The sequence below is a fragment of the Canis aureus genome, chromosome 23 (genome assembly GCF_053574225.1).
Source record: "Canis aureus isolate CA01 chromosome 23, VMU_Caureus_v.1.0, whole genome shotgun sequence".
Classification (NCBI taxonomy): domain Eukaryota; kingdom Metazoa; phylum Chordata; class Mammalia; order Carnivora; family Canidae; genus Canis; species Canis aureus.
Genome location: NC_135633.1, coordinates 15,884,036 through 15,908,927, shown reverse-complemented (window position 1 = coordinate 15,908,927; position 24,892 = coordinate 15,884,036). Strand labels below are relative to the sequence as shown.

General features: G+C 34.8%; 1 protein-coding gene across 3 annotated transcripts in view; it reads left to right on the top strand.

The window, feature by feature from the left end:
• USP47 (ubiquitin specific peptidase 47) overlaps positions 1 to 24,892 on the top strand; it is a 117,255-nt gene that overhangs the window by 55,659 nt on the left and 36,704 nt on the right. For 2 of the 3 annotated variants that reach the window (XM_077866465.1, XM_077866466.1), the window contains 4 exons: positions 231 to 327; positions 1,903 to 2,048; positions 2,486 to 2,565; positions 10,278 to 10,427. In XM_077866465.1, the coding sequence (XP_077722591.1) occupies positions 231 to 327; positions 1,903 to 2,048; positions 2,486 to 2,565; positions 10,278 to 10,427 (473 nt within the window). The remainder of the gene's footprint in view (positions 1 to 230; positions 328 to 1,902; positions 2,049 to 2,485; positions 2,566 to 10,277; positions 10,428 to 24,892) is intronic. The other variant, XM_077866467.1, reaches the window with a different exon arrangement.

Genomic DNA, 24,892 nt, shown 5'->3' with positions numbered 1-24,892 from the left:
TATCCTTGTATATCTCTGGACATTTAACAAGATATCCTCACTTTTTCTGAGAAACAAGATTTACATAGTACAGCATTTTAGAAAAAGGGGTCTTTCTTAGGTATTGTTGAAAAAATTTAAAGTAATTTCCAACTGAGTAACCTTAACCTCTCAATTTTTACTGTTCATTAAATTCTTATTTTTTTAAATGTAAATGCTGATTTATATATACTTGTGTTTTCTTTTTAAAGGATATGTGGGATTAGTAAACCAAGCAATGACTTGCTATTTGAATAGCCTTTTGCAGACACTTTTTATGACTCCAGAATTTAGGAATGCATTGTATAAGTGAGTATTCAAAGAAAAATTTTATAAATAAAACCGATATAAGAATGAAAGTACAGGTTTTAACTGATAAAATCTAATTTACTTTCTTATACTTATTTGTAAAGTTTGGGGCATTTCTCACTTGTAAAACACATCTTGAATACTATATAAGAAAAAGATCTTATGAGAGATTGACATATAAAATATTTGTGGAGAGAGAAAACCGTCCATGTGTAGACCAGAAAAGGATAAAATTAATAAGATTTACATTTGGGATAAATTACCATATTAAAGCTTCCCTCACTTACATCTTTAATGTCTTTATAAAGAAATGTTATAGGGGCTTTTAGGCTTTTTGTGATAATCTAGATATTTAAACCATATTCTTCTTTCCTTACACTTCTCAATTTAAGACACAGTTATCTTTTTAAACCTGCAGACTTTGTTTCTAATTAAAATATAATTTAGAGCTGTCCTTTGAGGGTTGTGTGTGTGTGTGTGTGTGTGTGGTGTAAAAGCCAGTATTGTATACGTCAGGTACTTTAAAATGCTCTATGAAGGAAATCCTTTTTTTTTTCTATGAAGGAAATCCTACTTAAATAAACCGTAAAAGACAATTATTTTTATGAGTATCTTATTATAATACGTTTAATATATCTTGTGTATTTTCTTTAAGGTATGCATACTTATTTTTCAAGACATTTTAAAGTACAGATTAACTAATTTTACCCTTGTGTTATTTTGAATAAGATCCTTGAATATATATTTAAAGTATTTTTGGAACTTTTAATATTGATTGTGTTGCTCAGACAACATTATATTATCATTCCATTCATGTGGAAGGTCATCATCTGAATTTACTTTTGAACATAGACCTTGTAATGAATCCCTCTGTACCCATCACCTAGCTTTGTATATTATCAACTCGTGATCAGTCTTTTTTATTTAATATCCTCTATTCTGATTATTTGGAAGCACACTCCTGTTGTATCATCCACCTGTAAATATATCTCAGGTTATTGCTAATAAGGTTTCCTTGATTGCCTCATAATTTTTACAATCTGTTCAAATTAGGATCCAAACGAGAGCCATACAGTCAACTGACTGTTAAGAGTCTTAGTCTATTTAATTTATTTTTTAATCCCCTTCCATCTTTTTTTCCTCCTTGCAGTTTATTCCTTGAAAATAAATATATTGAAAACTGGTATCATTTATCCTGTAGTTTTCCACAGTTTGGATTTTGATAGTTGAATGCAATCGTGTCATTTAATATTGTTCTGTTCTCTGTATTTTTATGAATTAATAATTAGAAAAAGAGACTTGATCAGATTCAGGTTTTATGATTATTTTTAGATGAGCTTTGCCTTTCATTCATGTTGCCTTCTTATGCTTTTTCTTGTTAAAGTCTAAATTTCTTCTGTATTTATGAATTAGGGAAAGGCTGCTATTTCATTAGATAATAATAGCTTCAGTTAATAGCCAAATTCTGAATACCCCCAGAGTCAAGGTCTTACATTATTATCACGTTAATATTAATGATAGCTTTAAAGAATAAAAATGTTTTATAAATAATATTCAAATATTTTATTTCAATAGGTGGGAATTTGAAGAATCTGAAGAAGATCCAGTGACAAGTATCCCATACCAACTTCAAAGGCTTTTTGTTTTGTTACAAACCAGCAAAAAGAGAGCTATTGAAACCACAGATGTTACGAGGAGCTTTGGATGGGATAGTAGTGAGGGTACTAATTTCTCTTGTAATGATAAGTGTTTCTAATATTCAAAGGAATTCTGGGAGACAATATTATAAACAAGATATATTAATAACTTAGTTAACTTTACTATAGACCTCATTGCCTTTTGTTGGAATTTAAAAATAGCTTATTTTTAAAATTTAAGAACTAGGGGTAAAGTTTTGATCAATTAAAATTTTCTTGTGAAGAAAGTTTAGTTAAACTCTTAATTTTATGTACGTAAACTAAAATTTTTAGTTTGTTGTCCTAGATTTTTCTTAATATCTTTCTTAACTCTCAGTGAAAAGTAACAAAAATAGCAAATATTATAGCATTGTGAAGCATATGTTACTTTCCCATGTTTTTGACAATTTGCTTTTAAACAAACTAATGTTTAATTACACTAAATTTATTGCTGTTTTTAATTAAATTTTATCTTAAAATAGCTTGGCAGCAGCATGATGTACAAGAACTGTGCAGAGTCATGTTTGATGCTTTGGAACAGAAATGGAAACAAACAGAACAGGTAATTCATCTCAGGTTGAAGGGAATGTTTTCTAATAAATTATTCATAAGTGACTTTTGTTCTATTGTAACATTTTTAAAACTTTGGCATTAGTCCAGTATCAAATGGGGAATTGAAAGTACTAGGTTCTCACTTAGCCATTAACTGAGTCCTACAGATCCTCATTAAACCACCCTAGACCTCATTTCCTCATCTTTAAAATAAGGAAGTTGGTTTCTATGATCTAGGTGGTGTCTTTTTAACTGAAAACTGTATAATTCACATATAAATATATACATACATGTGTATGTTTGGTTTTGGGGGATTTTTGAACAATATATTCAGATATTTACCAAGTAAATTATATGTATTGTTATCTATAGCAGGTTAAGTATAGTTGAATATTACCTTCATTTTGACCAAGGAGATACTCTTTTGACTTCTAAGATTCCTGTTAATCTGACTCTTTTGCCAGTAGAAAAAGAACAGGTTAGAAATGGGGAGAGCATTAGATACACCATTGTGGGATGAAGAGAAGGCTGAACTGGGTGGGATTCAGAACTCAGGAAAGAGGAGGTTTTATACTGGCTCTAATTATGGGGGTTGGGGTATCATAGGGCTAAAAAGGGAGGAATCTGTAAGATAGGCTGGAAGGTCAGCTGTCTGGTTATAATTATGATGATGGCTGGGGCCAGAGTTTTCGAACTGTAGGTTGTGATCCATTTGTGGGTTATAAAATCAATTTAATGAATCTACATCAGCACTTAAAAAATGGAATAGTATAGAAAAGTATAAGAGTATCACAAAAGTAAGGGTACTATTGTGCAAATTTTGTTAAGTTAGATGTACTAGGTTGTGATATAACATTATTTTCTTACTGTGGGTTATCAAAACTTCGAAAAACACTGATTTGAACCACTTAGAAATGCCCTCCCAGATGCAGAAGATATAATCAAATATGACTGAGGCAGATGAATGAAGAAAGCTTCATTAAATAAATGACATAGTATAGATGATGATGATGGGTTATAAGCCCTAGACATTTGAAGAGATGTACATTTATGAAAGAGGTAAATTGTAATATACTTTCCTTTTCCATTCTTACTTAAGAGATATTAAATAAAAATTAAGTTTACTTAGTGATCTAGTTTCTTTACCTAGTCCTATTGCATTTTAGTAAATTTATGTATATAGTAGGGGCTATTTCTTCTTCATAGGTCTGAAGTTACTCTTGTCCTTATATCCCTTTTTGGGACAAGAATTTTGAGGCAAGACATTCACTTGGAGGCTCCTTACTAATGGAGTTACCTGCCTTTTTTGGGACAGAAGGCCCAGTTGGCTAAGTTTGGGGACTTAGAGATTCATTCACGCTTTTATTTTTTTTTTCCACTATTCACATTTAAAAAAAATTAAATTCAATTTGCCAACATATGGTTTAATATCCAGTGCTCATCACTTCATGTACCCTCCTTAATGCTTGTCACCCAGTTACCCCATCCCCCTACTGACCTTCCCTTCCGCAACCCTTTGTTTCCCAGAATCAGGAGTCTCTTGCAATTTGTTTTCCTTTCTAATTTTTACCCACTCAGTTTCCTCACCTTCCCTTATGGTCCCTTTCACTATTTCTTATATTCCACATATGAGTGAAACCATATAATTGTCTTTCTCCACTTGACTTATTTCACTCAGCATAATACCCTCTAGTTCCATCCACATGAATGCAATCACATCTTCTTTATCCATTTATCTGTCAAAGGACATTTCAGCTTCTTCCACAGTTTGGCTGTGGTGAGCATTGCTGTTGTGAACATTGGGGTGCAGGTGTCCATTGTTTCACTACATCTGTATCTTTGGGGTAGATAGCCATTACTGGGTCATAGAGTAGTTCTATTTTTAACTTCTTGAGGAACCTTTTCCAGAGTGGGCTTCAGCAGCTTGCGTTCCCACCAATAATGCAAGAGGATTTCCCTTTCTCCGCATCCTCACCAACATTTGTTGTTTCCTGTCGTTAATTTAGGCACTCTCACTGGTGTAAAGTGGTATCTCATTGTGATTTTGATTTATAGTTCCCTGATGGCAAGTGATGTGGGGCTTTTTTCCATGTTTTTGTTGGCCATGTGTAGGCCTTCTTTGGAAAAGTGTCTGTTCGTGTCTTATGCCCATTTCTTGATTGGGTTCTTTGTTTTTTGAGTGTTGAGTTTGATAAGTTCTCTACAGTTTTTGGATACTAGCCCTTTATCTGATATGTCATTTGCAGATATATTCTCCCATTCTTTTGGTTGTCTTTTGGTTTCATTGACCATTTCCTTTGCTGTGCAGAAGTTTTTTATGTTGATGAAGTCCCAGTAGTTCATTTTTGCTTTTTTTTCGCTTGCCTGTAGAGTTGTGTCTTGCAAGAAGTTGCTGTGGCTGAGGTCAAAAAGGTTGCTGCCTGTGTTCTCCTCTAGGATTTTGGTGGATTCCTGTCTCTCATTTACATCTTTCATCCGTTTTGAGTTTATCTTTGTGTATGGTATAAGAGAATGGTCCAGTTTCATCCTTCTACATGTGACTGTCCAATTTTCCCAGCACCATTTATTGAAGAGACTGGATATTCTTTCCTGCTGTGTCCATAGAGTTGAGGGTTCTTTCTGGGTTCTCTATTCTGTTCCATTGTCCTATGTATCTGTTCATTGACCTATGTGACAATATGACAATAGAGTTGAGGGTTCTTTCTGGGTTCTCTATTCTGTTCCATTGACCTATGTATCTGTTCATTGACGTATGTAACAATATGCTGGTTCTATATTGTCTTGATCACAGTTTTGTAATTCAGCTTGAATTCAGGCATTGTGATACCCCCAGCTTTGGTTTTCTTTTTCAACATTCCTCTGGCTATTTGGGGTCTATTCTGGTTCCATACAGATCTTAGGATTATTTGTTCCAACTGTGTGAAGAAAGTCCTTGGTATTTTGATAGGGATTGCACTGAATGTAAATTGCTCTGGGTAGCATTGACATTTTCAAAATATTTATTCTTCCAATGTTTCCCATCTCTTTGTGTCTTCCTCAATTTCTTTCCCAAGTGTTCTGTAGTTTTTAGAGTACAGATCCTTTACCTCTTTGGTTAGGTTTATTCCTAGGTATCTTATGGTTTTTGGTGCGATTGTGAATGGGGATTGACTCCTTAATTTCTCTTTCTTCAGTCCCATTGTTAGTGTATAGAAATGCAACTGACTTCTGTGCATGGATTTTGTTTTCTGCCAGATTGCTGAATTGCTATATGAGTTCTAGCAATTTTGAGGTGGAGACTTTTGGGTTTTCCATATACAGTATCATGTCATCTGTGAAGAGTTAGAATTTGACTTCTTTGCTAATTTGAATGCCCTTTATTTATTTTTGTTGTCTGATTGCTGAGGCTAGGACTTTTAGTACTATGTTGAACAGCAGTTGTGAGAATGGGCATCTCTATCATGTTCCTGACCTTAGAGGAAAGGCTCTCAGTTTTTCCCATTGAGAATGGTACTTGCTGTGGGCTTTTTGTAGATGGCTTTTGTAATATTGAGATATGTTCCCTCTATCCCTACGCTTTGAAGAGTTTTAAGAAAGGATGCTGTATTTTGTGAAATGCTTTTTCTGCATTAGTTGAGAGGATCATATGGTTCTTGTCTTTTCTTTTATTAATGTGACCTATCACTTTGATTTATGAATGTTGAACCACCCTTGCATCCCAGAAAGAAATCCCACTTGGTCATGGTGAATAATCGTTCTAATATACTGTTGGATCCTATTAGCTAGTATCTTGGTGAGTATTTTCACATCTATGAATTCTTCATAGAACCAGCTCCAAGGGCAGCCCTGGTGGCTCAGTGATTTAGTGCCACCTTCAGCTCAGGGCGTGATCCTGGAGACCTGGGATAGAGTCCCACATCAGGCAGGGCTTTTCCCTCAGCCCGTGTCTCTGCCTGCCTCTCTCTCTGTCTCTCTCTCTTTCTCTCTCTCTCATGAATAAATAAATAAATACAATCTTAAAAAAAAAAAAAAAGAGCCAGCTCCTAGTTTCATTGATCTATCTGTTCTACTGTTCTTCTGGTCTCTATCTTGTTGAGTTCTTCTCTAATCTTTATTATTTTTCTTCCCCTGCTTGGTTTAAGCTTTATTTGCTGTTCTTTTTCCAGCTCCTTTAGGCCTAAGGTTAGCTTGTGTATTTGAGATTTTTCTTTTCTTTTTTTTTGAGAAAGGCTTATTTTGAAATGTGTTTCCCTCTTAGAACAGCCTTTGCCGTATCCCAGAGATTTTGAACAGATGTGCTTTTATTTTTATTCATTTGCATGAATGTTTTAAATTCTAATTTAATTCTAATTCTAACTTCTTGGTTGACCCATTCATTTTTTAGTAGGATGCTCTTTGACCTCTAAGTGTTTGAGTTCCTTCCAGATTTCTTGGTGTGATTTAGTTTTAGGTTCAAAGCATTGTGGTCTGAAAATATGCAGGGAATAATGCAAGTTTTTTGGTATTGGTTGATACCTGATTTGTTACCCAGTATGTGGTCTATTCTGGAGAAAGTTCCATGTGCAGTTGAGAAGAATGTGTATTCTGTTGCATTGGGATGGAATGTTCTGTATGTATCCATGAAGTCTATCTGGTCCAGTGTACCATTCAAAGCCTTGTTGATCTTCTGCTTAGAATATCTGTCCTTTGCTGAAAGTGAAGTGTTGAGGTTGCCTATTAATGTATTATTATCCTTGTGTTTCTTTACTTTGGTTATTAATTGGTATAATTGGCTGTTCACACATGAGAGGCATAAATATTAATAATTATTAAGTCTTCTTGTTGGATAGACACTTTATGTATGATAGTGTCCCTCTTCCTCTCTTTCTACAGTCTTTGGTTTAAAATCTAATTATCTGATATGAGTATTACTACCCCACCTTTCTTTTGAGGTCTGTTTGCATGGTAAATAGTTCTCCACCCCCTCATTTTCAGTCTGAAGGTGTCTTAGGTCTAAAATAAATCTCTTGTAAAGACAGCATGTAGATGGGTCTTGCTTTTTTTATCCAGTCTGATACCTTGTGTCTTTTGACTAGAGCATATAGCCTATTTATGTTCAGAGTAATTGAAAGATAGGAATTTAGTGTCATTGTATTAGCTGTACACTCCCTGTTTCTGCAGATTGTCTCTGTTTCTTTGGGCTCCCTCTTCGATTATAGGATCCCCCTTAATATTTCTTGCAGGGCTAGTTTGGTGGTCACATATTCTTTCACTTTGTCTATCCTGGAATCTCTGTATCTCTCCTTCCATTCTGAATGACAGTGTTGCTTGGTAAAGTATTCTTGGCTGTGTATTTTTCTCATTTAGTACCCTGCATATATCATGCCAGCCATTTCTGGCCTTCCACGTCTCTGTGGATAGGTCGCTGTTAATCTAGTACTTCTCCCTCTATATGTTAGGATTCTCTTGTCTGAAGCTGCTTTCAGGATTTCCTCTTTACCTCTGAAAGTTGCAATTTTCACTGTTATAAGTTGCAATTTTCACTAATATATGTCAGGATGTTGATTGGTTTTTGTTGATTTGGGGAGGGGGTCCTCTCTACCTCTTGGGTATGAATGCCTGTTTCCTTCTCCAGATTAGGTAAATTCTCAGTTATGAATTGCTCAAATATACCTTCTGGTCCTCTCTCTCTATGCCCTCTGGAATTCCAATAATACGGATGTTATTTTTCAGACTATCACATTTCTTAGAGCCTCTCCTGTGGGCTCTTGTTTTTCTCTTTTCCTCAGCTTCCTTCCTATCAACTCAGTTTCTGTGTCACTTATTCTCTTTCCTGCCTCATATACCCTAGCTGCTAGAGCATCCAGTTTAGACTGCATCTCCGAGTTTTTTAAATTTCAGCCTGATTAGATCTCATTTCTGCACTAAGAGATTCTCTAGTCTTTCATGCTTTTTTTCAAGTACAACTCGTAACTTTGTAGTTGTAATCCTGAACTATTTCTCTGACATGTAAATCCATATCCATTAGATCTGTGACAGAGAGTATTACCTGTTGTTCTTTCTTTTGTGGTGAATTCCTTCTAGTCATTTTGTCCAGTGCAGAATGGCTGTACGAGTGAGCAAAGTAAAAAATATCAACCATGACCCAAGCAAAATACACACTAGACAATTCTGAAGAGGTCAGGGACCAGAAAATAAAAGAAAAAAGACCAAGAAAAAGAAAAAAGAGAGAGAAACAATAAGAACAAAAAAGGAAGGGGTAAAATGGAGAGAGAGAGACTATAATCTCACTCAGTGGACCAAAACAGCGATCCACTTGGTTCTGAGTGTATCTTGGTCTGTATGTTAGAAGGCACTTAATTCCAAAATTTTATATATGTATAAATATAAATTTTATATAAATATACATATTATATTTAAATATATATTATATAAATATGTATATTTACAAATATATAAATTATATATAATTTATATTTTATATATATACATATACATATATATATATATATATATATATATATATATATATATATGCAAAAGTTCTATAGGGAAACAAGAACAACAAAAGGGTTGGGGGGGGGGGTTGGGAAGAGAATATAATCTCACTGAGTTACCAAAACGGTGACCCATTTGGTTCTGAGTGTATTTTGGTCTGATGTTAGAATGTACTCAATTCCAAAATTATTAAAAAACAAAAGAAAACTTACATATATACAGAAATAAAATTGTATACAGTGAAAGGAAGCTGAGGTTCTGCCCCACTTCATCTCTGAGCACCTTTCAAGCAGGGAAGTCTCTCACAGGAGCAGATTTTTAAAGGTCCCCGTTTTAGCTCTAGGACTGTATCACTTCACTGCAGCTGGCTTACAAAGGCACCCTTTCCCCACCGTTTGTCTTCAGTATAGCACCTCCATTTCTCTTCTCTGCACTCCTACCTTGAAAAAAGTGGTCACTTTTCTATTTGTAGGGTTCCAGCCATTCTTTCTTTACATCTCAGGTTGAATGCATAGGTGTTCAGGATTGTTTGATAGTTATGTAGCTAAATTTGGAGGACCACATGAAACGAGGACCCCTCCTCTTCTGCCATCTTGCCTCCTCTCTCTGGGAGATCCATTCTTTTAAATGAGGATATTTTGATGAAGATGGAGTTTAAGATTTTTTTAAAATTTCTGTATATATATATATATATATATATATATATATATATATATTTTTAATTTGCAGTGTAATGTTTCCCCTTGAAAATGGTTTTATGTATATTACTGAAAGTTAAAAAGTTTCATTTGCATCTTGAGCTAGAAGATAGAACTTTAGAAAATCAGAATATAGTATTGTATGAGAGGTGGTATGCGTATGTAAAGCTGTAAAACTAGCTGGTTATTTGGTTATGTAATTGTCAACATGACTAAAGTGGTAATGTATTCTCATCCTAATGAAAAGATAACATGAAGCTTAATAGTATAATAAATTGGTAACTGACTTCAATAAAATGTGGAGTTTTTAGCGATAAGAGAATTAATCTTGTTAATTTTTATACATTGATTCTTAAATTAATTTTAATCTAATTTTATTGATTTTTAGTTGATTGGTTAAGCTTTCATTGTTTTTTTAAACAGAATTCTAGATAAATCAAGGCCTTCTAAAACTTCAACAGTAAAGAATGAATATCCTTTGAAATTTATTTTTAAAGCAGGAATTATTGTGTCTTTTGTATTTTACAAATTATTTTTAAGGAGCACTTTTTAATCTTCTTATTTTTAGGCTGATCTTATAAATGAACTGTATCAAGGAAAGCTGAAGGACTACGTGAGATGTCTGGAATGTGGTTATGAGGGCTGGAGAATCGACACATATCTTGATATTCCATTGGTCATCCGGCCTTATGGGTCCAGTCAAGCATTTGCTAGTGTGGTGTGTACCTTTCAGCTGACTGCTTGTGTATCCATACACAGAATACATAATAGCACAGTGGTATAATCTGTTGTAAGGTAAGTATCATCCTAGATACACCTTCTTGGGTTGTTAGTAATTCCTGCACTTAAACTGGCAAGATCTAGAAGATTTTTAACCCTTCAGTGAGTCCTAATAGTGCATGTATAAAAGGGAAAGTGAATGCAAATGTACTGCCTCATGGTTTAGTATTTTCTCCTTTCTGATAGATGACTAGGTTATTTCACTTTATTCTTTTTTTAAATCTCTAAATAGTCTGTTTTAGAAATGCTATTTTGTGACCATTTTTGTATTGGAAAGTACTTTTTGTTTTGCGTGCATTGTTAAGATTTTATTTAAGAGAGAGAGAGCATGACTGGGGGGAGGGGTCGAGGGGTCAGGAGGAAGGAGAGGCAGAGGAATAGGGAGAAGCAGACTCCCTGCTGATCAGGGAGCCCGATGTGGGTCTTGATCTCAGGGCACAGATAGATCATGACTTGAGCCAAAAAGACAGATGCTTAACCATCTGAGCCACCCAAGTGCCCCTGTTCCATATATTTTTAAAACTGGAAAAAATAACCTCTGGTTTTTATGATAAACAGAGGCCACATTTTTAAAAAGAACATCCTTATTCTAAAATTTAATTTAAAAACCATACATTGTAGGAACACAAGAACTTGAAGAATCTGATATGTTAGTTAATTGATTAATTAAAAATTAGCTTGATTATGTATATACTGAGAATCCAAGTGGGAGATTATGTAAGATTTTCTTGTTCTTCATATTATCCATTTTTAATTGCTTTTTGATAATTTTGTTATTGCATTTTATTGTGTTTACTGATACAAAGGAGAGCCATGGAAAGAGTTGATTTTTAAAATTGGAATATTCAGAAACATTTATTGTGAATCTGTTAGGAGCCAGGGGAAACTTTCAGAGAGCTATATTGTTTTGGGCCTTATTTATGTTATTACCAAGCTTACGGTGGCTTGTAGCTAAAATCAGTGTTTTTAAAATTACTCCATACTTTATCCTCTAAAATAGTGCTTCAAATATGGTTTGGTCCTCTGGCCTCTAAGACAGTTGGTTCCCTTTGCTTTTTTTCTCCTACTTTCATTTGGCTATCAATAATAAATTATGGAATCACTTGGTTGGAATCCAAGAAGGCTTTTTCTATATCATATAACACCAAGTCTTCTTTCCTGTACTATGTTTCAGTTTCCTTTATAGATTTGAAAAATTTTGTTAACAGTACCTTTTGTAAACTGCCATCCTAGATGTATGAGCTTGGCCTTGGTTTGAGTGGCTCATTTTGTTTTTCTTTTTTTTTTTTAACCCTCCCTCCCTCCCTTCTTTCCTTTCTTTTTCATTTTTTAAACTAACTTTCTTTCTTTCTTTCTTTCTTTCTTTCTTTCTTTCTTTCTTTCTTTTTCTTTCTTTCTCTCTCTCTCTCTCTCTCTCTCTCTTTCTTTCTTCCTTTCTTTCTAATAGTTTAAAGTAGGAGTGGCATAATGAAAAATTATCAACATTTGTCTTTAACTTATTTTCTAACTCATTTTTAAATATTGGCACTTCATTAGCAGAATAAACTAGAGAAATATTTGGTAGTCCCAGGTGATAAAGACAATATTTTCTGCTTTGGTTATGAAAGTATTTTTTTATGAGAGATTTTTCATACATATGTGCAGTTTAGTGTTTTTACAGATTGTATGTTGAGGAAGCTAGTGATATTTGTTGTGTTATTTTGGAGTATCGTATTTGAACAGTCAGTAAGTCCAGTTGCTTAGCTAAATCTTTGTGTCCTCATTTTCTCACCTGCTGAATTCCCACCACTGTCAAGTATGTTATAGACATAGCAGCAGTGGGGCACTTTGGAGGATAGTTTTGGAGAAGTGAGAAAAAGACACATTTCCAAATGGAGTTCTCCGAAGGTGGTGTCTTCCGTTGATATATGGATGGTGGTGGTAGTAGTGGTGGTGGTCATTCAGTGAGAATTGAAGTTAGAGCTATGAAGCAGTATGTGAGCAAGTTTATATAACAGACATGCGCTAATAGGGCTTGCAGAAGGGAACTTAAAACTTGCTAGACTTTGCTGGAATCTCTTTAGGGAAATTACAGCAGGTAAACTACCCAAGATAGGGGTTCTAAGGAGGATACTACCTTCAGAGAACTTTAGTTAGAGGTAAGTGAATTCCCATCATTTTCTGAATTCAAACCTGTAATCTACACTTCTAAATCCACAGAAGTCATCACACAGCATCTAATAATAGTTTTATATCACTGCTTGCCATTGTGTATTTTGTTAATTCAATGTGTTTTAAAAAGAATTAGGTGGATTATAAAAAAATCTAGTTATATATCACTCAGACTATATATAATACTTAGCTTAATTTGGATTGAACTCTTTTAAAATTTATTTTCCTATTTTTATTGATGGATTCTGGTATTTTTGTTTTATTGGATATATGTATACACATAACACATGTACATACATACACAACATTGATAATTCTGTGTTCTGTTTACTGTACATTCTTTCAGTGAGCCACAATATAATAGATATATATAATGAGGTTAACAACCTGATGCTTAATTTCAGGCAATTAAGTGTGAGTGAGGTTCTATTAAAAATTGAAGTGTTTTTATTAACAGTCATCTGAAACATTCCAATTTCTAGAGTTGTTTTATCCTCTGTGTTCAAATAAGTTAACTTGAGATTAATATATAAATGGAATTAGCACTTAATTTATCATTATGATATTTATAATAAATGTTTATGGTCCTCTTTCAGCTTGATTGATAGCAGACTGCTTTTTTAATGATTGCAAGAAATTGCCTACAGTTTTTAAAAAAAACTTTTCATAATTTCTTTGTTGAACTATTTTTTAGTCATTATAGCTAAGATATTATAGCTAAGATTATTAAGTTTCTGGCCTTTTTACTTGAACACGTAGGGAATCCATGATTAGGGGCTCTTTTGCCACTCTTAACCTCTCAGAGTTCTTTTTCACACTCCTCTCCCACAAGATTTAATAGAAGTTTAGGAGAATGCTTCCTTGATTAAATTTGGGAAACAATGCAACTGTAATCCTCTTTGAGATGTTTACTGTGCATATTTTATTTTAAATGCCCTGAGGATCCCTGTAATAGAGAAATTTGCTTAACTGTGCTTAACCTAACGTTTTCTTTCTCTGTGGGATATTTGTGACTATTTTAAGGGACACTAGAATTCTGAGGAACATATTTTGGGAAGCTCTGGACTAGAATAAGGTGACTTAAGGATTATCTGTACTTTATTACATTACTGTTTATGTCCTTGGGATGTTGAGGGCGAGTGAGAATCCTAAAATATGTGTTATAATTTACTGTTGTTTTGCGTATCTCCTTAATCCTGAAAAATTAATATCAGCTGAAAAATTCCTTGTATTAACTTTTTAAAGAAATTCGTTTCTAATGGTTTGTGAGAGAAAACCAGAACCTTTTATTTTCATTGATTAGAGCTGTCTAAACTAATCTCTCTGAATTTCATTATCAAAGAAACCTCGAATCTGCTTATTGCCAAGCACATTGAAAACATACTTTTTATAATGAGATAGTCCTAAACACATACTAGTAATACATAAAAATTGGAAGTATAATTTTTATTGGTTGACTATGAAAGCATATTTCACAAATTATAAACAATAGAACCTCTTATGTTTGACATTAACTAGGGAGGAGCTTTTCTATTTAACAGTAAATTTTAGATACTGTCTTTTCATGAGTATCTTTTATCATATATTTATTGAGTTGCCTACTCTATGCAGTGGGTACTATTATAGACCATTTTCTTTTAATATATTGTAAATTCTATTATTAGATAAGTACACTTCAATATCTTTATTATCACAAAATGTTCAGAAGTCTGAGATTGGGGTCAGCTATATAGTTCCATATAGTGTCTTTGGAAAGATCAGATATGTGAAAGACTTCTGTGCCCTAAGTAAGCATAGTTTAATGATCATTTTAAAGTTTGAGTGAAAAACTGTTAAATTCATAAGTATTTATGAAATCATAAGCATTTCAAATGTTTGGTGTGCACAAGTTTATATCATACGTTCTACCTGGAATTAACAGATGATTTGGACATTCTTAAATGTCTGGCTAAACCACATAACTCATTTGGATGGTGAATTGGTCCATATTTGTCCAAATATGTAAGCATCACATAAAGAAAAATCTCTTCCACAGACTCTACCCTCATTTTTCCAGGAATTTGTGTGGTTGGACATAGTGGGAACCAGTTTAAAAAGTGGGGACTTCTGCTTTCAGGAAGATGGAGTAGATGTACATTGCCCTATTCCTCCTGCTAAAACAACTGAAAGTCTTGAACAGTATATATAAAATAAAACATAAGAAGACTCTGAAAGGTGGAGAAAAGGCATAAAGACTAGGGACCTCAGGACTCAAGGAATGACATGGGGTGAGTTCCCTGGGTTTTCTTTTTGCCTAATATAGCCCAAACTTGGAGCTCCAGCAGCCTGGACACAGCAACAGGCATAGACTGAAAAGTCTGCTGTCTCCAGCCAGAAGACTAGGAAAGAGACAGCCTAGCAAGGCAGAAAACTTTTAGACAGTGCCCAATCTGCTCTAGCCAAACACCACAGAAAGACTGTGTCCCCCATCTCACCCCATGCCAGCTGAGGCTGAATAGGGAGCCCAGACTTCTCTTCTCATGAAGATGTTATTAGGCTTTCTAGCCCCTTGCCTGGTGGTTACAGAGAAGGCGGAGTAGATAGCCAGGGGTTTCATCCCTCTTGGGCAGTAACAAATCTCCCCACAACTACTCTCCTGTTCCTCTGGTTCACTGTCATTAGAGACACATGGGGAGCCTAGCACTCTTACCTCATCGTGAGGAGATGCTTCTATCTGTCACCATTGATGTCAGAAGAAGCCTAGTAAAGAGTCAGGATTTTGCTATCTTTGAACTGTAAGGAGACTAGCCCCTTCCCACTACGGTGTCAGTGGAGGCTGTAAGGGGCTTTAAGGGGATGTACGGAGACCGCCTTACCCCTCATAGCCAAGATTATATCAGCAGAGGCCTACTGAGCAGCCAGGACCCCAACCCTTGCCCTGCAGTAATGAAGAGCCCCTCACCTCAGGTGTCATTGGAGGCCAAGTGGGAAACCTGGACTTTTCCCACTGGCAGTAATGAATCAGGAACCTTTTCTCTCACTGGAGCAGTGTCAAAGGAAGCCAGTAAACCAGAAGATTTAAATATGGGTCTAGAAACTCATAATATCCAAAATGTTCAGGTTTCAATAGAAAAAAAAACACTTTTTATACTAAGAACCAGGAAAATCTTTTTTCGAATGAAAGAAGAGACAATCAGTAGATACAAACACTAATATGATAGATGTTAGAATTATATGACAAATATTTTAAAGCAGTCATCATAGAAATAGGAGATCCCAAACCCAAGTGAAATAAATGAGAAAATAGAAAAAAATACAGATAAAAAGGAAATGAAGGGAAGAAATACTGATAAAAAAGAAGAAATACAGATAAAAAGGAAAATAAAAGGAAAATGAAATGAAAAAGGAATTTAGAACCGAAAAATGCAATACCAAAGTGGAAAACTTGACCAATAGACCCAATAGCAGAATGGAGATGACAGCAGAAAGAATCCATGAACTTGAAGATAGAATTTAGAAATTGCCCAGTCTAACCAGCAGAGAAAAAACAGATTGGGGAAAAAATTTAAAAGGTCAACAGGATTTTGGGGACTATAATAAAAGATCTAAGATTTGTATCATTGGAGTCCTGGAAGGAGAGGAAAAAGAAAGCAGTGCTGGAAAAATACTTGAAATAATGGCTAGAAATTCCCAAATCTGGCAAAAGGCATAAAGCTGTAACATCCAAGAAGCTAACAAACCCTAAATAGGATAAGCCAGAATCACTCTGCATTAAGTCCAGCTATAGTCAAACTTCTGAAAACTGAAGACAAAAAAAAATAACTTAAGAGAAGCAACTGAGAAATACGCCTTTTCTTATAGGCTGAAAAGTACTCTGATTTCTCATAAGCAAATGTTTCATCAAAAACAGTGGAGACCAGAAGAAAGTGGCACATTTTTCAGGTATTGAAAGAAAAGCACTGTCAACGATAGTCTTATACTCAGTGAAAATATTCTTCAGGAATGAAGGGGAAATCAATCCCATCCTGGATAATGGAACACTAAAGGAATTTGCCACTAATAGACCCACCTTAAAAAATGGCTAAAGAAAATTCCCTAAACAGAAAGGAAAAAATAAAAGGAAATCATCTAGGAATGTTAGAAATGAAGAAAGAACATGGTAAGCTGAAAATCTGGGTAGATACAATAGGCTTTCCTTCTTGTAAGTTTCCTACATTATTATTATTATTATTTAAAGATTGTATTTATTTATTTGACAGAGAGCACAGGCAGGGGAAGCAGAGGGAGAGGGAGAAGCAGGCTCCCCACTGAGCAAGGACCCCAGTGCGGTACTTGATCCCAGGACCCTGAGATCATGACTTAACTGAAGGCAGAGGCTTATTAACCAACTGAGCCACCCAGGTGCCCCCCTACATTATGTTTGATGGTTAAGCCAGACTATAACATTGTTTGATATGGTTCTAAATGTATGCAGAAGAAATATTTAAGACAATTATAAATGGGAGAGGATAAAAAGACTTAAAGGGAAGTAAGGTTTCTGTACTTCATTTGAACTGGTAAAAGGATAAAAGTTATGTGTATATAATATACCTAGAGCAACCACTGAAACACTCCAAAAACCTAGATAAATCAAAATAGAATTTAAAATATATGTACAAGTAATCCACAGGAGAGCAGGAGAAAGAACACACACAAAAAAATAGCAGTCTTGGATACATGTAAATGGTCTAATTATACCAAATAAAAGATAGAGATTTGCATATCAGATTTAAAAACATGACCCAATTGTGTGTATACTTGATATAAAAACTCCCTTCAAATATATTGGCATAGACAGGCTGAAATGTAAAAGGATAGAAAAATGTTATATCAAGTAAACATTAATCGAGGGAAATGACTATATTAATATCAGTTAACGTAGATGTTAGAACAAAGAAAATTACTAGAAATAGGGGCATTAATGATAATGATAAAAGGGGCATAGGGATCCCTGGGTGGCGCAGCGGTTTGGCGCCTGCCTTTGGCCCAGGGCGTGATCCTGGAGGCCTGGGATCGAATCCCACATCGGGCTCCCGGTGCATGGAGCCTGCTTCTCCCTCTGCCTATGTCTCTGCCTCTCTCTCTCTCTCTCTCTCTCTCTCTCTATCATAAATTAAAAAAAAAAAATTAAAAGGGGCATAATGATAAATGGGTTATTAGTTCATCAAGAGGACAGCAATCCTAAATGTGTATTTACCAAATAACAGAGCTGAAAAATATATAGGAAAAACTGTCCAAAATGAAGAGAAATCGGCAAATCTATAATTATAGTTGGAGACTTTACTGTCCCTCTGTCAATAATTAATAGATAGAACCTCTAGGCAGAAAATTAGCAAATAAAGAATTCAACGCCATCAACAACTGGAACTAATAGACATTTATAAAACATTCCACTCAACAACAGCAGAATACACACTCTTTTTAATGGACTGTATATATCAAGAAAGACCATATACCTTGGACCATAAAACAAATCTCAACAGATTTAAGTGAATTAAAATCATTGTATGTTTTTCAACAATGGTAGAATTAAGTTAGAAGTCAGTAACAATAACATAACTGGAAAACCACCAAGCACTTGCAAAACACAGAATACACTTAAATAATCCATGAGTCAAAGAGGAGACCTCAAGGAAAATTGATAAAAACAACAAAACACTTCGAAATGAATGAAAATATATAAAAAATTTTGAGACACAGCTGAAACATTTCTGAGAGGGGAACTTAAAGTACTAAATGCTCACCTTTACTAAGATGCTTACATTGGTAAGAAAGAGGAGAAGTTTTGAATCCATAATCTAAGCTTTCGGCTAACCTGGAAAAACAAGAGCAAAAGAAACCTAAAGTAAGGAGGAAGGACAGAATCAATGAAACTGATATTAGGAAAATGAGAGAAAATTAGTGAAACACAGAGCTAATTCTTTGGAAAGATCAATACAGAAGACCAACAGGAAAAAAGACAAAAATTTACAGTATTAGAAATGAAATGAGTACTACTATGGATCATACACATATCAAAAGGATAATAAGAGACTGCAACAACAAACTGCTCTGCACACATAAATTTGATAAATAAATCAATACTTCGAAAAGCACAAACTATAATGCATCCAGTGTGAATTAGGTAATTTGAATAAGCCCTATAACCGTTAAGCTATCAAATTCATAATTAAAAATTTCTCAAAAATGAAGTCTCCCACACTGGGATGATTTCACTAGAGACTTGTATCAAACATTTTAGAACAGTGAGCACCAATTCTACACAATCTTTTTTCAAAAAATAGAAAAGGAGGGAAGCCTTCCCAATTTAATTTATTAAGTTAGCTTATCCTGATACTAAACCAGACAAAAAAGTTAAAGCAAAACTGACCAAGCCAGTATCTTTAATTCATATAGGATGAGAAAATCCTTACAATATCAGTAGACAGAATTAAACAGTATGTGAAAGAATTATATACCATGATCCAGTAGGGTTCATTTCAGGTATTCAAAACTGGTCAATATTTAAAAATCAGTTCGAGTAATCTACCATATTAATAGGCAAAAGAAGAAAATTCACACCATCACATCGTTGGACTCAGGAAAAACACTGGACAAAATTCAGTATCTACTCATGATAAAAAAAAAAAAAAAAACTCAGAAAACTGAAAGTAGAGGGTAATTTTCTCAACTTAATAAAGAACATGATCCAAAAGCCTAGCTAACATAATATTTCATGGTGGAAGACTAAATGCTTTCCCCCTAGATTAAGTTTGTTTCTAAGCAAGGATTTCTGTCTGCTTTCACCATTCTTAATCAATATAGTACTGGAAGTCCTAGTCAGTACAATAAAGGAAGAAGAAGAAATAAAGAACATTCCAATTAAAGGAAGAAATGAATTTGCCTCCCCCCCCCCCTTTTTAGGTAACACTTTTTTTTAATGTAGAAAGTCCCAAGGCACCTACAAAAAAAATATGTAGAATAAGTCAGTTTAGCAAGCTAGCAGGATATGAGATAAACATACAAAAATTAGTTACATTTCAAAATACTAGCAAGGGTAGCCTGGGTGGCTGAGCAGTTTAGCGCCGCCTTCAGCCCAGGGCGTGATCCTGGAGACCCGGGATCGAGTCCCACATCGGGCTCCCTGCATGGAGCCTGCTTCTCCTCTGCCTGTGTCTCTGCCTCTCTCTCTCTCTCTCTCTTTCTCTCTGTCTCTCATGAATAAATAAAATCTTTTAAAAAAATTAAAAAAAAAACTAACAAATAACATGTGGAAAATGGCATTCAAAATACAATACCCATGGGGCAGTCCAGGTGGCTCAGTGGTTTAGCGCCACCTCATCCCAGGGCGTGATCCTGGAGATCCAGGATCGAGTCCCACGTCAGGCTCCTTGCATGGAGCCTGCTTCTCCCTCTGCCTGTGTCTCTGCCTCTTTCTCTCTCTCTTTCTCTCTCTCTCTGTCTCTCATAAATAAATAAAATCTTAAGAAAAAAATACAATACCATTTACAAACATGGGGGGGAACGCTTTAGGAGTAAATCTAACAAAATATGTATAGGACTTAATGTACAAGAAACAACTAATTCTGAAAAGAATATTTCAATAAATGGAAAGACAGTGTGTTCATTGATTAGAAGATTCAACATAGTAAAAATGTTGGTTTTCCTCAGTATTACAGTTTTAATATACCCTTCTCAAAATAATGGCAAGATTTTTTGATGATATAAACAAGCTCATTCTAAAATTTATGAAGAAGCCAAGGGAATAAAAATACCTAGACTTAGGTTGCCTGAGTAACTTAGTTTTAGTGTCTGCCTTTGGCTCAGGTCATGACCCCAGGGTTGTGGGACAGAATCCCATGTCCGGCTCCCTGTTCTGCAGGGAGTCTGCTTCTCACTCTGCACCCACCCCCCCCACACACACACACACACACTAGTTCTCTCAATCTCTCTCTCTCTCTCTCTCTCTCTCTCAAATAACTCTTTAAAAACAAATAGCTAGACTTGTGAAGAGAGTTTTGGGAAAAGAATAAAGTGGGAAGAATCAGTCTACCTGATACAACTTACAAATTACAGAGCTACAGTAACCAAGACTGGGTGGTGGTGGTGGAGAGGTAGACACATAGATAAATAGGACAGAACAGAAAGCTGAGAAATAGATTTGCACAAATATGCCCCAATGGATTTTTGAGAAAGGCCCAAAAGTGATTCAGTGAAGAAGGATGGCCTTTTCAACAAATAGTGATGGAATAATTGGGCAACTATATGCACAAAAGTGAACCTCTACTTAAACCTTACACCTCAAAAAAAAAAAAAATAAAAAAATTAACCTTACACCTCTACACAAAAAATTTGCTCAAAATGGATATTTTAAATGTAAAGTTACAACCTTTTTTTTCTTTTTTTTAAGGATTTTATTTATTCATTCATGAAAGACACAAAGAGGCAGAGACGCAGGCAGAGGGAGGAGAAGCAGGCTCCATGCATGGAGCCCGATGGTGGAACTCAATCCTGGGAATCCAGGATCATGCCCTGAGCCCAAGGCAGACAAGTGCTGCCTTTGGCCCAGGGCCTGATGCTGGAGACCCGGGATCGAGTCCCGCATCAGGCTCCCTGCATGGAGCCTGCTTCTCTCTCTGCCTGTGTCTCTGCCTCTCTCTCTCTGTGTGTGTCTCATGAATAATTAAATAAAATCTTTTTTAAAAAAATAGGAAAAAGTCTTCCAGATCTAGGGTTAAGCAGTGAGATCTTAGATTTGATACCAAAAGTACAGTCCGCAAAGGGAGAAGTTGCAAGTTGCATCTCATCAGAGTTAAAACATTTACTCTCTGAAAGCCCAGGGAAAGAGGATAAAAAGAGGAGCTACAGACTTCAAGAATGTATGTGCAAACCATATATCTGACGAGATGATATCTAGAATATATAAAGAAGCCTCAAAACACAGTAGTTAAAACCCACAATCCATTTGGACAATTGGCAAAAGACAGTATTTCATCAAAGAGGATATACAGGTGTCAAGAAAATTCAGGAAAAGGTGTTCACTATCACTAAGGGAATTGCAAATTCAAGCCACAATGAGGGTGATACTCTACCTACAGAATGGCTAAAATAAATAATGACAGCACAGAAAGCTGGTAACAATGTGAAGAAAATAGATCACTCAAATATTTTATGGGAATGTGAAATGTTACAGGGAATTTTTTGTAAAACTAATATACACTTACTGTAAACCCCAGCAACTGTCCTGTTGGTTGCTTTATCTAAGAGTAATGAAAATTCATGTTCACGTGAAAACCTATAAGCCAGTGTCCATAGCATCTTTATTTTTAGTATCCACAAACTGGAATCAGCCTAGATGCCCTTCAGTAAGTGAATGGTTTAATAAACTTTAGTACATACAAACCATAGATACTACCCAGCAACAAAAAAGAACAAACTATTGATACACACTAAACTGGAATGAATCTCTAGAGAATTATGCTGAGTGAAAAAAAGCCAATCCCAAAAGGTTATATATGATATGATTCTATTTATATAACATTTTTGGTTGGCAGAAATTTAGAATTGGGGGCAGATTAATCAAAGCTTATAGGTTTAATAGGGCCAGGGGAAGGACAGAGGCTGGGAAATGGGATCCTTGTATAGAAACTGTTGAGTCTCTTGACTATGGTAGTGAATACTGAACCTATACAGGGGATAAATTGTATAGAACTTAATACACATGTATAGACAAAGGAGTACATTAAAAGTGGAAAAACCTGAATAAGATAATGTAGATTATATCAATGTCAATACCTTGATTGAAATATACTATAGTTTTGCAAAATGTTACCATTGAAGGAAATGGGTGTACAAGGGATTGTATATTATTTCCTATCATTGTGAATTTATAATCATCTCGAAAATTGCGATTAGAAAAAGTGAATGGCTTAGGAAAAAGTTCTTTTCCTAATTAAAACAAAACAAAAAGTATATATCCTGGGAAGATAGTTGAGCATATCTGTAAGGAAGACCTGTTACTTTATATAAATAGCACATGATTGCTATGTACATTAAAATCAATTAGGAAGTAGTTACCAGTGGCAGTTCTGATTTATCTTTTTTCTTTGTTCGATTTTAAAATAAAGTATCCTATTTTAGCACCCATCTCCTCATTCAAAATAGACACCAAATGATGAGAGAAGAATTTTATATACAGGTTAAGAGTTAAAAAAAGAAAAAGGAGAATTCATAGTGCCATTCCTTGGGTACGCATTATAATTGCATTGTGTCTAGATTTTCTGCATTAACTATGAAATTGTAATAACTCATGTTAGAATTTTCTGTGTTCTCTTCTGAACTCTGAAAATTATAATCTAAAAACATGCAAATTAGGTTTTAAATAATAGTGAGGAGTAAGCTCTAGAAAATAAATCTATTATCTTCACTCTGGAATGATGAAAAACAGCCATAGTCAACCCAAAGCTAGTTTAGAAGCACGATACATGAGTAATTTAACATACTTAAGAGGATAGCTGTTGGTAACCAGAGCAAAATTTTTTGTGTATATTAATCATGGTACAGTATTTGTAGTATTTTGTTCCATTTTTATGATCCATAGTTTATTTTCTTTAATATGTAAAATATAGTTTGGCATGATGTTTCATAATCTCCTACATCACATTAAGGTGAAGATAAATACATACAGCCATGTTAGCTCATCATTTATATAATTTATTTGTTCAGTGGGAGATGAATTGAAGCTAATTTTTATAACTGTCTAATCTTATTTATAATTAACCTGGAGCCATCTTGTTAAAAAGTGAATTAGGAAGCCACAGAAAATTATTATTATATAATTTTAACTGGCTTCTGGATTTGGAGGATAATGGTGGCTGCCTGAATCTGTATATCTCTACACATTCTACCCCCAAAACCATAGACTAAAAGGAATACAGATAAAACCCAGGTAACCCATAAATTCTGCATTACTAGGAGACTAAGTACCCTAAACTTCAAATTACCTGTAAATAGCAAAATAATCACCACGTTCAACAGTGGAAAGCCTTTGAAACTATGAAATAGAGAAGAGATCGAAGGACGTAACAGAACAAAGACAAAACTCACCTTCAAAATGAGAAGGTACGATAGTACATGCCAAAAGAGTGAGTGCCAAATGTGACTCGGGTAGTTTATAGCACCAGCTACAGGGAAGGAGTTCTAGAGTGAGAAGAGGAATTTTGCCTTTGGGAGAGAAGTAGAGAAGCATGATGCATCTAGATGAGTCATAGTGGTGAAGAGAAAACAAGGACAAAGAGAAAAATTAAGTTTCCTGCAGAATGAAAGAAGACTTCAAGCTCTAAACTCCCATTACCCATTTAAGAACCTTTGCTTCACTAAGTTGATAAAAGTTTGAGGTACTCTCAAAATAAAGAATGCTGTCCACAAAATGTTGAGGTGGGTGGGGGAATCACATTTACACAGCACGGTTGTTAAAAGAAAACAAAGTATGTGTTAAAGCATTTCAGCTGATGAAAATCTACCCTGCTTAAAAAAAGAAAAAAGCTCTCAGGAAAATAACCACACATAAGAATACTGTAACACAGTACTCTAGACTAAATGAAATATTCTCAAAATAAAACTTGTTATCCAAAAATTTAAGGAGAGAAATTCAAAAAAAAGGAAGTACATTATGAATTGATCAAGCTCAGGAAAGAAATTGAAGAAAAAGACAAAACTATGAAATGAAGAATAAACTATAAAATGTTCAAGAGACTAGAACAGAATGGAAATCTAGAAGGGATATAGAATGAAAATGAAAGGAAAGTAAAAAGGACCTCAGAGAAAATGACTGAAAGGGAAGACTGGCAAAGGATGTCCAAGGAGTCTGAAGATTAAAACCATAACAGTAGAACAAAACTTAGGAACTACAAGTCAAGTAAAGTTTCTGGGAATAAGGGAAATTTCAGTCTACCTTTTGAAGGACCTACCATGTACTTGGAAAAACTAATGTAGAATACTCAACTCAGACATATTTTGGTAAACTGCTCAACTTTAAGGTAAACTGGGCTGGCATCATACTTTTGAAGAGCAGCATGCAAATCTGGCAACAGGATAGTAATTTCCAGAAACTCAAGAAAGTACGGGCCAAGGATTTGACACCTAGCTGAGTTTTTCTTTAATTATGATGGCAATGATTAATTCCATTCTTGAACATGACTTACTGAATATTGTATCCATGAGCCTTCTTGAGTTTATTAGGGGATAAGCTCTAGC